The 15,765-nt window shown below is 49.7% G+C and overlaps 1 protein-coding gene and 1 long non-coding RNA gene across 3 annotated transcripts in view; one reads left to right on the top strand and one right to left on the bottom strand.

Annotated features, from left to right (window-relative positions):
- Nucleotides 1-129: 129 nt before the first annotated feature.
- On the bottom strand, nt 130-14,277 carry LOC127486894 (uncharacterized). Its single transcript, XR_007913451.2, has 3 exons — nt 13,816-14,277; nt 11,413-11,498; nt 130-246 (listed from the first exon to the last, which is right to left on the bottom strand). It is a non-coding gene; the product is annotated as an uncharacterized lncRNA (long non-coding RNA).
- The window catches only part of BEND4 (BEN domain containing 4), a 33,418-nt gene continuing 31,484 nt past the window's right edge, over nt 13,832-15,765 (top strand). For both annotated transcript variants that reach the window (XM_017350896.3, XM_051831123.2), the window contains exon 1: nt 13,832-14,548. In XM_017350896.3, coding sequence (XP_017206385.2) covers nt 14,065-14,548 — 484 coding nt within the window. In that variant the 5' untranslated portion in view covers nt 13,832-14,064. The remainder of the gene's footprint in view (nt 14,549-15,765) is intronic.

The raw sequence follows: 15,765 nt of genomic DNA, 5'->3' as shown, positions 1-15,765 counted from the left end.
TGGCCATAGCAGAGAGCTGGCCTGGAAGAGGGGCAACCGGGACAGAATCCGGCGCCCCAACCGGGACTAGAACCCGGTGTGCCGGCGCCGCAAGGTGGAGGATTAGCCTATTGAGCCACGGCGCCAGCTCAAACTAATCCATTATTAATACCCAGTTATACACTGGTGGTGAATTCTGGTACTAGAACAGGTGGGAAAGAAATATTCTTTCCACGTGGTTGAGGACTGCTGGTGGCCATAGGGACACTGCATCGGAAGAGAGTGAGAAAGTAAATCAAGACGAGAATTTTGGAGACAAGAAAGGAAAAGAGGTAGATTACAAAGAAAATCCTATGAACATCCACACCTACTTAACACCAGAACGATCTCTAGTTTTCACTGTTACATGAGGCACTGCATCTTTGAGTTTGAGACAGCATAGAAGCAGAGCATACAAAACCAGGCCCTTCCCAACCTACTATGTATCCACCTCCCACCCAGGTGTGTACAGATCTCCTCCAAATGTGTATCCGTTTCCTGGTCTCTCCACCCAGTTCCAAACCAATAGGGAGGAAGGATTATCCACACCCTATCTGCAACTGACCCCCTACTGCCCACACAGACCCAGAGTAGCTCAGTGTAACCCACACATGATCCTTTCTGTGCAAGGAAAACAACAGCTGGCAGAACACCAGGATGGGTGCAAATCAACATGTCCCGTGTTAAGGGGCAGCCTCCATGCCTCTGCACCTGATACAAGCCCCTGCCTAGGGTTGGCATTAACACACATTGGGTTAAGCTGCCATGTGCAATGCTGGCATCCCATATCAGAGCCCACTGGACTGAGTCCCACCTCCACCTTCAGGTTCAGCTTCTTGCTAAAGCCTCCTGAGAAGCTGCAGATGGTTCAAGTGCTTGGGATTCTGCTATCCATGTAAACACCTAGATTCAGTTCCGGTCTGATCCAGCCCTGGCTGTTGTGGGTACTTAGGGAGTAAACCAGTGGACAGAAGATCTCTCTTACCACCTTCCCCCACCCCCACCTTCTCCTCTAGAGCAAAGAACTATTTTTATTTGGGGCTTATTAGGATTGCAATCTAGGAGACTGAAAGTTCTAGCAGCCTTGAAAATGTGCTACATTTTACAAGACAGTGATGGTTTTAATAGCTTACACTTAAACTGCACTGGAGTGGGCATTTGGCCTAGTGGTTAGAATGCCTCTTGGGAAACCCGCTTTCCAAGTTAAAGTACTTGGGTTTGAGACACAGCTCAGCTTCCAGTTCTACTTTCCCACTAATGTGCACTCTGGGAGCAGCAGGAGATAACTCAATTGGATCTCTGCCATCTAAGTGGGAGACCTGGATTGAGTTCCTTTGAACTGGCCCAGCCCAGCTGCTGCAAGTATTTGGGGAGTGAACCAGCAGATGGGAGCTCTCACTCTGCCTCTCTCTCCACCTCTCTGCCTATTAAAAAAATAGCAGAAATAAAATTTTAAAAATTAGGGGCCAGTGCTCTGGGACAGCAGGCTAAAGCCCAGGACTTTGGCACCAGCAACCCATATGGGCGTTCGTTCAAGTCCTGGCTGCTCCACTTCCAATCCAACTCCCTGTTAATGCACCTGGGAAAGCAGCAGAGGATGACCCAAGTCCTCGGGCCCCTACACTCACGTGGGAGATCCAGAAGAGGCTCCTGGATCCCGACTTCAGTTCTGCTCAGCTCCAGCCTTTGTGGCCATTTGGGGAGTGAACTAGCAGATGGAAGACCTCTCTCTCTCCTTCTATCTGTAACTCTTTCATATAAATAAAAATAAATCTTTAAAAAAAACTGAAAGAAGGACCTATAAAAATAAAACTTTTGGGGGACCAGCACTGTGTTGCAGCAGGTTAAGCCACCACTTATAGTGCCAGCATCCCATATGAATGCCAGTTCAAGTCCTGGCTGATCCACTCCTGATCCAGCTCCCTGCTAACATACTTGGGAAAGCAGGGAAAGATGGTCCAAATACTTGGGCCCCTGCAACCCACATGGGAGACCCAGATGAAGCTCCTGACTCCTGGCTTCAGCCTGGCCCACCCCTGCCCAATGCAGCCATTTGGGGAGTGAACCAGTAGATTGAAGCTTGCTCTCTCTCTCTCTCTGCCTCTCTGTAACTGCCTTTCAAATAAATAAATAAATCTTAAAAAAAAAAAAAACACATAGTGTTCATTTCACTTTAACAGGTTTCCTTTTTGGTGCTCAGTTAGTTGAACACTATGAGAAACGGTGACTTGATCAGCCCTCACCCTGAATGTTGATGAGCAGCTTAATATGTTATCCCTCTTAGTATCTTTTTTGTTTGTTCTACTTAATACTTTTGGTTGAATACTGTAATCAATACACAATTCTTCTTAAGTGCTGAAACTTAACTGAAAAGTGATCACTGTTAAATATAAGAGTGGGAATAAGATAGGAAAGAGATGTGCAATTCGGGACATGCTCAAGCTGACTTACCTCAAACGGTAGAGTTAGAAACATACCAGGGGATTCGAATTCAATCCCATCAAGGTGGCATGTACCAATGCCATCTCACTAGTCCCAGTGATCAATTTCTGTTCACAATTGATCATAATGATAGGACTAAGAACCAAAGGGATCACATAAACAAGAATAGTGTCTGCAAATACTACCTGATAGAATCAAAAAGGGAGAGAATGATCCAACATGGGAAGTGAGATACACAGCAGACCCATAGAATGGCAGATGTCCTAAACAGCACTCTGGCCTCAGAATCAGCCCTTAAGGTATGCGGATCCGGTTGAAATGCCCATGAGAGTATTTCAGGCATGGAAAGCCAAGACACTCTGGGGGAAAAAAAAAACCTAAATGAAAGATCTCTGTGAGTGAGATCCCAGTGGAAAGAATGGGTCATCAAAGAAGGAGGTACCTTTCTCTGAAGGGAGGAGAGAACTTCCACTTTGACCATGGCCTTGTCTAAATATGATCAGTCAGTGAACTCAGGGGGCTTCCATAGCCTTGGCAGCTCATGACAACAGCCTAGGTTGATTACTGATGCCATAAACAAGAGTGTCAATTTGTTAAGTCAACAACAGGAGTCACTGTGCACTTACTCCTCATGTAAGATCTCTGTCCTTAGTGTGCTGTACATTGAGATTTAATGCTATAACTAGTACTCAAACAGTATTTTTCACTTTATGTTTCTGTGTGGGAGCAAACTGTTGAAATCTTTACTTAATGTATGCTAAACTGATCTTCTGTATATAAAGAGAAACGAAAATGAATCTTGATGTGAATGGAAGGGGAGAGGGAGTGGATAAGGGGAGGGTTGTGGGTTGAAGGGACGTTATGGGGGGGAAGCCATTGTAATCCATATTCTGTACTTTGGAAATTTATATTCATTAAATAAAAGTTAAAAAAAAAACAAAGTGGGTTAACTACAATTTCTGCTTGTTAGAAATTATATTGATACAGCAAGAATTTGCAAGAAAGGGATTGTGCACAGACTCAGGAATCAAGGGAGTCACCTCAGGAACTGTTACAAAGACCAGCAAATTTTATCTTAGACACTACAGTTTGGCCCAGTTTGCAAGGTCAGTGTGTACCAGGTGGGTATGTGCAGACAGCTCAGTTCAAAACTTCAACAGAGAATGTATCTCAGTTCAAAAGCTTAGCTAGGGATGTGACTGAGACCTGTTTAACAAGGTCCCCCCACTGACGTTTAAGTGCCCTGAACCAATACTACTCCACTTTGATTATCTTCTTGTGGGGAGCAACTCGGACTATACTGTTACTGGAATTAAGACTTATTCTATGCATCTGCTCTCCCACTGTGGGGAGCAACTCGGACTATATTGTTACTGGAATTAAGACTTATTCTATGCATCTGCTCTCCCACAATATGGCGCTGGGAGAGAAGAAAGAGGCTTCTACACAGCTGCCTCCAGTTCAACCAAGGAACTGTAGGACCTGCTCCTGGTTGGAGGAGAGCAGCGTGCTCGGCGTGTGGGTAGCAGAGTTGGGATTGGTGGAGGAGGACTATAAAGGAGGAGAGAGACGGCATGCACCAGGAACATCTAAGGGGAACATCTAGTTGAAGGAACACCTGTGCAGCCCCCAGAGAGCCGGCCGGCGGTGTGCCGCTCCCCTGCGGAAGTGGGGAATGTGGCCAGGGGGAACTGCCCTTCCACGGAGGTGGAAGGGATAGTAGCCAACCCGGGAAGAACCAGCAGCAAACCCGGGGAGGGCCGAGCAGACGAAAGAACAGCGCAGGGTCCTGTGTCGTTCCTCCACGAAGAGGGGGAGCGACACTTCTGTATGATTAGGGGCGGCCTCTCAGAGAAAGAGATACTAGAGGTGAGACTGGAAGGAGATGCAGGAGAAAGCTATGCAGCTATTTGGGGGAACAGCGTTTCCGGTGGAAGGGGTATGGACAGCAAGAGTCCTGAGCAGGACATTTGGGGTCTGTTCAAGGAGACCAGTGAGGCTGCAGTGGAGCAAGACAGGGAGAGGGGAGAAGGCATGAGGTCCCCAAGGCCAGAGGTGGCCACAGATCACAAAGGACCTTAAGCTGGCGATTGCAAGGAGACTGCACTGTATTCTAAGAAGGCAATCTTTAACTTTTTAATAGTCTTTACATTTTTAATTATTTGAAAGAGAGGGAAAGAGAATTTCCATCTACTGGTTCACTCCCCAAATGCCCACAATAGCCAGGACCTACCTGGCTAAAGCCCAGAAGCCCAGAACCAGAATTCAAGCTGAGTATCCCATGTGGGTGGCAAGGATGCAACTACTGAGTCATTGCTGCTGGTTACCAGGGTGCACACGAGCAGAAATCTGGACTGGAGCCAGAGCTGAAAGTTAAACCCAGGCACCGCAAAACAGGGTGTGAGCAGCCTAAGGGGCATCTTAACTGCCACACCAAATGCTGGCCCATGATTATACAATTTTTTTTTCCCATTTATTTGAAAGGGAGAAAGAGAAATAGACAAGATCTTCCATTCGCTAGTTGACTCCCCCAAATGTCCACAATAGCCAAGGCTGGGCTAAAAGCCGAAGCCAGGATCCCAGTGCTCAACCCGACTATCCCATGTGAGTGGCAGGGACCCCTATACGTGAGTCATCCATCACCTGCTGCCTCCCAGCATGCTCATCAGCAAGAAGCTGAAATCAGAAGTGGAGCTGGGACTTGAACCCAGGCACATCAATACAGGATGCAGATGTCCCAAGCAACTGCTGTGCCAAACATCTGCCCCATGGTTATTTTTAAAGCATCACTCGGCTGCAGTTTGGAAAATAAATTGTCTTCCTGTGGCCAATCTGGTCTTCTACATTTTATTGTTCACTAAGCAGAACGAATTTTTTTTTTTTTTTTTTTTTTTTGAGAGACAGAGACAGACAGAACTCCCATCCACTTGTTCACTCCCCAAATGCTCAAAATGGCTGTAGCTGGGCCAGCCTGAAGCAGAGAACCAACCATTTAATCCAGGGCTCCCACATGGGTGGCAGGGGCCCAACTACTTGAGCCATTACCTACTAACTCCTAGGGTGCACTTTAGCAGAAAGCTGCAAATGTGAGCAGAGCCAGGCACTCCAGTGTAGGACACAGGTGTCCCAAGTGACATCTTAACTGCTATGCCAAGAGTCCTGGCTGCTCTGCTTCTGATCCAGTTCCCTGCTCATCTGCCTGGGAAAGCAGTGGAGAATGATCCAAGTGTCTACCTGCACCTACATGGGAGACCTGGAAGAAGCTCCTGGCTCCTGGCTTCAGTCTGACCCAGCCCCAGATGTTGCTGCTATATTAAACAGAATAAAAAATCTCAAGAGATCACCTGTACACGGTTGCATGGACATAACTATAGCTCCCTAGGATGTACCCAAGCAAGCAATGGATGACAAGTCCTTGGGCCTCGGTGCACTATTTTTGAAACTTTCTGTGAATCTGTAATTATTATAAAATTAAAAAAATTAATACAAAGTATTATAGAAAATAAACTGTGTTCAACAGAAAACAATGTGCTGTCCACATGTAGCACTCTTCCTAGTTATCTGATTGTACTCTTTCACTGTCTTGGAACTATTCCTACAACTCTGTAGGTGTAGATAACTGACAGACATGCAAAACGTCCCATTTAGTAGAGGTTCCCTCCCCCACAACCAGTACCCCCTTCCATGGGAAAGACATTTGCACATGAAATTCCACATTCCTTTATTCCATGCCAGTTTGTGCTTTGCTTTAAACACCATGAGGGCTCTGAGTAAGTTGAACAAAATCTTTAACATATGTTCATTTGTATGTCTGTATGAGAGTCACGATTTTACTTTTTCTGAAAATTATCTTCTAAGAGCATAAATCTGATCATGTCACTCCCTAGCTTAACCGCCTCCACGGCTTCCCACTGCATTCAGAATGAATTCCTTTTTCCCTGGTGTCCAGGGCCCTGCTTGGTCTGGGCACAGCCTGCCTCTTGGGTTTTGTCTCCTCATTCTGTCCCTGGCCAGGGCACTTCCTTCTGCGTGTCCTTCTTCCAGCTCCCTGAGAACACCAAGCTTATTCCTGTTATGGTTCCTGCACTGGTTGTCCCTTAGTCTGAACTGCTCTTCCCATGCACGGCTTTTCTCACCAGTGAACTCTCAGCTCAACTGATCCACCTCAGAGAGATCCTCTCAGCCACTTTATCAAAAGTAACCTCCTCACTCTATTTTTTTTTTTTTTTTTGGTTATAGCCATGTCCATTTCAAATAAAACTTGTAAAATTTATTTAAGAGGCAAAGAGGTAGTGAGACAGACTAGCATCCACTGGTTCATGTCTCAAATGCCTGCAACAGCCATCTAAATTTGGATGCTAGGAATTCAATTCAGGTCTCCCATGTGGGTAACAGGGACCCAGCTATTTGAGACACCATCTGTTGTCTTCCAGGGTGACCATTAGCAGGAAGCTGGAGTCAGTAGCTGGAGCCAGAATTTGAACCCAGGCACTCTGATAAGAGATGTGGACAACCCAACCAGCATCTTAATCACTAGGCTAAATGCCTCTTGAATAATATTTTTCAAATCAATTTTTTTTATTTATTTGACAGATAAGAGTTAGACAGTTAGAGAGAGAGACAGAGAGAAAGGTCTTCCTTCCATTGGTTCACCCCCCAAATGGCCGCTATGGCCGGAGCTATGCTGAAGCCACGAGCCAGGTGCCTCTCCCTGGTCTCCCATGCGGGTGCAGGGGCCAAGCACTTGGGCCATCCTCCACTGCCTTCCTGGGCCACAGCAGAGAGCCGGACTGGAAGAGGGGCAACCAGGACTAGAACCCAGTGCCCATATGGGATACTGGCGCAGCAGGCGGAGGATTAACCAAGTGAGCCACGGCGCCAGCCCCTCTTGAATAATATTTTTAAGTTGGTTACTAGTTTGTTTAATATATGGTTCCTTTCCCCCTAATTCTATAAAAGTTTATACCCTGTTATATACCCTGGCACTTAGAAAGGTACCTAGCACATAGGAGACACTCAATAAATATTTGTTGGATAAATACCTGGGTGAATGATGTGTCTGGAGGTTTCAAGATTCCTATCCCAGGAGGTATTCAGTACAGTTTGTACAACTCCATGACGGGGCTGCTGAAAGGCTATGGGCATAGGCTCAGTCCCAAGAATAAAAGACTGCTGAAGGCTCTTCTAGGCCTATGTGCTGTGATTCCACGGCCACCATACCCTCTTTTGCTGTACAATAAGAAAAGCGAAGTAGTATTCCTAGTCTTTTTCCACTGAATGATAGTATGCACACTCCTGTTCCTGCTGCAATATCATCTCAGCATTAAAATGTTGAAGCTAATCAGACATTTAATTTCAAAGTGGAAGGTCATTATCTTGTCACAAAATTTTATTCCAATTACTTTTTTTTCTATTATACGAAATGAATTAAAAGTAGCACAAAACATTGGGAGATCAAACAGTCAATCAGAAGCTCATTAAATATCATTGAAATTGGTGCAATAAAAAGCATTTCCCATGGCTGAGTTATTTAAAAGCTATATTCTGGATGGCTTAAGGAATTGACATGCTGCCAATCAAAAAATCACCCTGTCCATAAATAGTCACTTGGCTTTTAAAAATTCACTATCTTTTTTTTAAAGATAAGAGTAAATATCTAAAAAGATTTAAAACACAGGTAATTACCATATCAGCCCCTATATGATCTCCAAGAGAAGATATCAGCAAAGCCACCATCTGATAATTTAGAGTACAATTTAGAGTAAGATGTGACTGAGCACTACCAGCGATTTTATAAACACTACAACACATTACATTTATGTACAGAATTCAGTTAAGTACAATCCCAGGCAGGTGGTCAGTTAAAATTTTTAAATTACATTCAACTCCACACTTGGAGTGAATGCCCCTTTTCTTTTCTTTTTTAATATTTATTTATTTGAAAGGCAGAGTTACAGACAAGAGATCTTCCATCCACTGGTTCACTCCCCACATGGCTGCAACGGCTAGGCTGTGCAAGACAGAAGCCAGGAACCAGGTGTCCTAAGTGGGTGACAGGGGCCCAAGTACTTGAGCCATCCTCCATTGCTTTCCAAAGGTATTAGCTGGATCGGAAATAGGACAGCCAGGACTCAAACCGGCACCCACATGGGATGCCAGCACTGCAGATGGCAGCTTTACCTGTTCCAACACAGCATCGGCCCCTGCCCATTTTATTTTCTAAAACGTAATAAAGAATTCCAATTTTCTATGGACCCAGACCTATGTTACTGCCCACATGAGGATCTGAAAGCTGATCATTCTAAAATTTCTAATATTTCACCTCTGGGATGCCTCTTTTTTTCTTTTCTTCTCTCTCTGTTATTATTTATTTGTCCACACCACTATTTTAGTCCATTTGTCCACACCACTATTTTAGTCCATTTTGTGCTTCTATAACAGAATGCCACAGACTGAGTGATTTATAAACAACAGTAGTTTATTTGACTCATGGCTCAAGAGCTTGGTGAGGGCCTTCTTATGCAGGAGGCACTCCTGGGCTAAAAAGAATCAGAGGTCGAACTTGCAGATTCAAGCCATTTCATTTTTTAATGCCTTTTTAAAGTTTTTATTTATTTATTTCATTATTTATTTGAAAGGCAGAGGGAAAGAGAGACAGAGACAGATCTCCCATCTATTGGCTCACTCCACAAATGCCTGTAACAGCTGGGGCTGGGCAAGGCTAAATCTCAAATCTCGGAGCTGGGACGCTATCCAGGTCTCTCACATGGGTGGCAGAGACCCAGGTATTTGAGCCATCACCTGATGCCTCCTTGAGTGCATATTAGCAGGAAGTTGGAAGCTGAAACACAGCAGGGACTCAAACCCAAGTACTATTTGATTAGATGGGGGCATCCCAAGCAGCAACTTAACAGCTAGGCCAAATGCTTACCCCTCAAGCCCTTATATAGTCAGCATTCACCCTGTCATGAAGTGGAGCCCTCACATTCTAGACACCTCCTATTAGGTCCTACTCGCCAATACTATTGCATTATTCGGGACTGAGTTTCCAACAATATGCTTTTGAGAAAGGAAATTCAAATCAGAGCATTCTGCCCCTGCCCCCACCCAAACACATTACTTTTCATATAGAAAACACACGCATTCTATCCCAATAATCCCAAAAGTCTTAACTTACTCCAACATCAACTCAAAAATCCAAAGTCCTGGATTGGCATTTGGTGCAGAGGTTAAAATGTTGTTTGAGACATCCATGTCCCATATTGGAGTGCCTGGGGTTGAGTACTGCTTCCACTTCCAACCCCAGCTTCCTGCTAATGCTCACCCTGGGATGGAGGCAGCAGATGATGGCTCAAGTATTTGGGTCCCTGCCACCTGCATGGGAGCCCTGGATTGAATTCCAGGCTCCTGGCTTCAGCCTGACTCAGCTCTGCTGTTGCAGGCACTAGGGGGAGTGAACCAGCAGATAGAAAATGCCTCTGTCTTTCAAATAAAATAAATCCAGAGTTTCATGCAATCAGAAGTGGGTGAGATTGAAGGCAGGATTCATTTTGAGGCAAATTCCCCAATTGCGAGCCTGGGAAATCAAACAATTTATCTACTTCCAAAACCCGATGATAGGACAGGCATAGAACAGACGCTTTCATTCCAAAAGTGAGAATGAAGTAACTGATCCCAAGTAAGTCCAACACTCAACAGGGTGAAAAACGTTAAGTCTTAGGGCTTCACAATGAATTTTCACCCCATGTGCTGCCTCCTGGACACATCAGCAGTGTTAGGTCTCTAAATTGTCAGGCACATTAGCAGGAAGCTGAATTGTAAGTGGAGGAGTCAGGACTCAAATTGGTGCTCTGGTATGGAATGCTGGGTCCCAAGTGGCAGTTTAATTTGCTGTATCACAGTGTGTACCCCCTGGCTGCCTCCTGTCCATGTTACTCTCTTTAGTAAACAGTTACTTGACCACACCCTTAGCACTCTCTCCCAAACAAGCTTTGTTACTCTGTACTACAAATTTTCCAAAGCTTTCTTCCCTATTTTTCTTTTAATTATAAATTCCATCTTTAAATCATTTCTCTCCCTTGTCTAATTTTTCTGCAGAGAGCCAAAAGAAGTCAGGCAGTGTCTGGGATGCCTTGATGTTCAGACATTTCTTCTGCCAGATAACTGAGTTTATCGCTCTTAAAATCTGCCATTACAAAGTTCTAGGACATGGGTGCGATTCTACCAGGTTCTCTGCAAGGGTATAACAAAGGTGGCTCCTACTCCAGTTTCCAATACCTTGCTCCTCATTTCCATCTGTGACCTCATCAGCAGGATCTTCCTCGCTCATACTTCCACCAACACTTTCATCACCATCACTTATAAAATCTCTAAGAAGTTTCAGCTTTCCCTACCCAGGGCTCACTTGAGCCCTCACCGGAATCGCCTTTAATGCCCATGCCTCTAAATTCTTCCATCCTCTACCTATAACCCAGTTCCAAAGCTGTTTCTGTATTTCCAGGTATTTGTTAGAAAAACAGCTCCTTTTCTCAGTATCAATGTTTGACTCAGTCTGTTTTGGGTTGCACTAACAAATATGTAAAGAATAAGGATTCAGGCCAGCACCGTGGCTCACTAGGCTAATCCTCCGCCTGCAGCACCGGTACCCCAGGTTCTAGTCCCGGTTGGGGCGCTGGATTCTGTCCCGGTTGCTCCTCTTCCAGTCCAGCTCTCTGCTGTGGCCCAGGAAGGCAGTGGAGGATGGCCCAAGTGCTTGGGCCCCTGCACCCGCATGGGAGACCAGGAGGAAGCGCTTGGCTCCTGGCTTCGGATCAGCGCCGTGCACCAGGCAGTATCAGCCATTTGGGGGGTAAACCAATGGAAGGAAGACCTTTCTCTCTGTCCCTCTCTCTCTCACTAACTCTGTCATTAAATAAAAATAAATAAATAAATAAATAAGGATTCATTTCTTACGGTTCTAGAAACTGGGAAATCCAAGACTGAGGGGCCGCGTCTGAGAGAGAGCCTTTTCGCTGTGTCATCACAGGACAGGTGGAATGCTATGGGTGAAAGAGAGAGTCGGACACTGAAATCGCAGCCCCCAGCCCTTTTGTACTCAGCTTTCAACAGTTCACCAGGGTGGAGCCCCCGGGGCTAACCACCTCCCTTTAGGCCCACTTCCTACTGTTACACAGCAACCAGCACCCAGTTTTCTAGAAATGACCACTTTTTGATGTAAAGGATGTCAGGTCCTTTTAGTTGGCAAAATATAACAGAAGTATCGTTCCCCATCGTTTAAGGTGTTTAACTGGCGAGAATGACCCAAATTAAAAATACAGAAGCAGAAGACAAAGCCTCTGTCACTTCTTCCCTCTAAACCTCCCACACCACCACCGCCACCTCCAATTTCTTTTCAAAAGCCAGGGCTTATTGGCAAATTATCTAGGAGTAAAGTGGGAGGGGAACATTTCAATGCAAAATTCAGAACTGCTTTATAGAAAGGAAAGTGTGGAGAGGCTTGTTATCATTTATTTCCTCCAGTATATCATTCAATTTCAGCTGTCTCATGTCTCAGAAGTAGCTCCCCCATTTCTCACCTAGGTGCCTAAGGAACATCTCCCTGGCATCTCATTCTCTCTGTCTTTCACCGGCATTTCATTATTTCTTAACTGTCCCTCTCACGCTTGTCTCCCTTTTTCCTAGTGATCCACGTGTCCTCATTTAGCAGTTTTCAGAAGCCAGGGAGAAACGTTGCAAATAATGTTAAATATGATTAATATCTTGAATTCCTTGAAATATGACATGCATGAGTTACAATGAAACCTCTTTTATTTCCCCATGAAATGCTTTTGCATAATGAGAAAGAAAATGTCCTCTATGCCCTAATCAGCCCTGACAGTTCCTGGACTCCCAAATACTTTTATTTATGGCATTATTTATTTCATCTCTAATAAATGGAAGGGGGGTACGAGGAGGCTGCAGGAGAGAGGGAGACAATCGAGGGTGGAGGACGCAGAGGCTGAACCAGCAAAGAGACAGAAGCTTCCGCAGGGAGGGAGATTTGGGAAACCGAGAGGCCAAAGACCCCAGCCCCCAGAAGAAAATGGGTCCCAGTCCCAAGACTACAAGGAAAGCTTTTAAAGGGAAACACACTTCTGAGTGGAGAGGTAAGGGTCCCACATTAAGGAGCACCAGGAAATCTCGCCTGAAGGAAGAATGAACACGGGAAAGCAAACCTGGGAGCCTAATGCTGCTATGGGCACCTGCCCACGGGAGAGGCGCAGTGACATAGAAAGGAACAGGCTTTCTGCTCCGGACACGCCTCTCTGTTTGCTGATATTTGCACCCTATAAGGATCCTTCTCCAAACCAGTGCGATGTTCTTTCCAACATCTAGGGAAACTGGTGGCACCATTGACATTTGCCCGTTGGGCAAAGCAGGGAGAGTTCTCAGGCCCCAGCCGGCCTGGTCCTACAAGCTCACAGGCAATACATAGAAGGACCAGGCTGAAGTGTCCCAAAAGCAGGCGTTGGTCATCTCTCCCCGCTCAGTTCCACAGTCTACTTGCAGGTGGAAGTGAGACTCGAATTCAAAAGACCTGGAGGCATCCTTGCCAACCAGCCACACTCCCACCCCAACCCCCAATCCCCAATCCCCAGTGTCTGATTGTGGCCCATTCTCTTAAGCCTCACAGCGCCTCGGTTTTCTCATCTGTAACATGGGGGGAAACTACGGTGGCGTGTACTTCGGCAGGGTTTGCAGCGGGAATAAATGAGACCACGCCAAAGTCCGACGGCAGCCACGCAAGCGGGCTGATCAGCTGATCAGCGCGGGCTCCAGGGTCCTGAGCTATGCGCCAGCCGGACCCAAACCCCGGGGCCGGGCAAAGAACCAGGCAGCGACCCCCTGGGGCCGGGCAGTTCTAGACGTTCTTTTCCCAAGGGCGGGGGAGAGGAGGGAGCCGCTGCCTGCCCGCAGAACTCGCTGTTCCGCACCCGCACTCCGGCGACCCCGCCCCGACCACTCCGTCCCACCCCTTCTGTGCAACCCGAGAGTTTAGGGTCACGCAGGGGGCGCAGGCGCTCGTTTCCGCAGCTGGATCTCGCCGGCGGCAGCGGCAGCAGCAGCACCAGTAACAGCAGCAGCCTCAAGTGTGTCTCTGGGGCTCCAGAGACTCGCCCGAGCCGGGACCCGGTACCCACCTTCCTTCACCTGTTACGGGGGCACCCTCGGGGTCCCCGCTCCCCTCCCCTCCCCTCGTCGGAGACGCGGGGCCACCGGGCCGAGCCCGCGGGCGGCGGCGGCGGCGGTGGCGCCAGGCCCCGCCCCCGCCCCCATTATCATTAGCAGATATTACCCTAAACACTTGCTCTTTACCTCCTTTCTCCCTCCAGGCATTGGCGAGGCGGCCTGTCAATCAGCGCTCGGGCGGCAGCCCCCCGCGCGGGGGCTCGGCGATGCCAGCCTCAGCGACAGGCGGCGGCGGCGGCGGCCACGGCACAGACACACGCCCGCCCACACGCGCGCACAGGGGCCGAGCCGGCGGGCGGCAGGCGGAGGCACCCTCGGAGCCCGGCGCCCGGCGGGGAGGGGACGCGCGACGCGGGACCGGCCCCGGGGCGCAGCATGGAGGAGGAGATGCAGCCGGCGGAGGAGGGGCCCAGCGTCCCCAAAATCTACAAGCAGCGCGGCCCCTACAGCGTGCTCAAGACGTTCCCCAGCAAGAGACCGGCGCTGGCCAAGCGCTACGAGCGACCCACCCTGGTGGAGCTGCCGCACGTGCGGCCGCCCCCGCCGCCCTTCGCGCCGCTCGCCGCGGGCTCCATCAGCAGCAGCGAGCCGCCGCCGCCGCCGCCGCCGCCGTTCCCGGCGCAGAGCCCCTACCCGCCCGGGCCCGGCCGGGCCGCCGCCGCCGCCTCGTCGTCGTCGCCGTCCTGCACGCCCGCCGCAACCCAGGGCCACCTGAGGACTCCGGCGCCGCCGCCCCCGTCCCCCGCCGCCTCCTCGTCGTCCTCCTTCGCCGCCGTCGTCAGGTACGGCCCCGGCCCGGCGGCGGCCGCGGGCAGCAGCCACGCGGGTAGCGACGGCGCCAGCCTGGAGCTCAGCGCAGGTACTAACTCTTGGGCGCAACTTTACTTCTCGCCACGGCTGGGGAAATGGGGGCCTCAGGCGGGCCGTGCTGGGCCCCGACGGCGGCAGCGAACTGGGAGCGCAGCGCGGTGACCTCCCCGCGCGTCTCAGGCGCGGACGGAACTTCTGGAGGCTTGGCCCGCGCCGCCGCGTGCCGGGCTTCCGACGGCGCGCGAGTGCGCCTAACAGGTGGCTCCGCCGTGCGGATCCCGCGCCCCGAAGCGTGGCGGCTGCGCCGGGGCGACCGCGCCGCCGCGGGTTGGGGGCGGACGCCCCAGGGCCACGGCCGCGGCCACTCTGAGGGAAGCTGGCGCTGCGCCGGAGGCCCCGCGGAGACGCCCTCCCGTGACCGTCCGCCGCTTCACTTTTGCGCTTCCACTCCTTCCCTGCACTAGCTTGGTGTTTCTCCTGAACCTCTTTCCCTAGCGTCTCTGGTGCACGCCCGCGCCGTGGCGGGCGCTTTCCGTGTTCCCCGGGCGCGCGTGCTTCTGGAGCGCGCGCCGTCTCTGTGGGCGTCTGACCCCTGGCTCTTCCGTGCCAGCCCCGCGGTGCGCTGCCTGGGGGGATGGCCCGCTCCCCCCGAGAGCCCCGCGTACTCCTCAGGTCCTGCCGCCCACGTCGTCGTCCCCCGCTGTCCCTGGCCGTGGGGGCGCCGCGGGGTTCTGCCCCTCATGACTGTGTCGTCCGAATCCTGCAGAAATAAAATCCGCACTTGAACCACCCACCGCGTGGTCCGAGATCTCCGCCCTTTATCCCGGGGGAGGGCCGGCTTACCCGCTGCTTGGAGGGACAGGGGCTAGTGGAAAGGCCACAGCCCAGGGCCTGCGCCCCAGGGCATCCCTAGCTTCCAGGGTACAGCTTATCTGCTCTTCAGCTCAGAAGTTCCTGCTGGGGCCTTTGACGGCACTTGAGAGCCCCACCCCCCACCCCCCACCCCCGCCAGGTTGTGCAGATCCGTGCACCCATGTTTCTCCTACTGAAAATGAAAGCGCATTGTCTGTTAGTGAGTTATAGGTGCCCATGCTAACTGTGCTGTTGCTTGTCAATATTATGACACGTGAAGGATGGGTCTGCAGAAGGAAAATCTAATTCCCGGTTCTGGGGGAGGGCTTGCTCTTGTCCCGTCCTGTCGGGTTCGGAGCCGCGGCCGGGGTTGTGTGGGGCTCTTCGTGGCCTCCACGTGGCTTGCTGTGTGCC

The sequence above is a fragment of the Oryctolagus cuniculus genome, chromosome 2 (genome assembly GCF_964237555.1).
Source record: "Oryctolagus cuniculus chromosome 2, mOryCun1.1, whole genome shotgun sequence".
In the NCBI taxonomy this organism is placed as follows: Eukaryota; Metazoa; Chordata; class Mammalia; order Lagomorpha; family Leporidae; genus Oryctolagus; species Oryctolagus cuniculus.
This window is presented reverse-complemented; position numbering and strand designations above follow the sequence as displayed.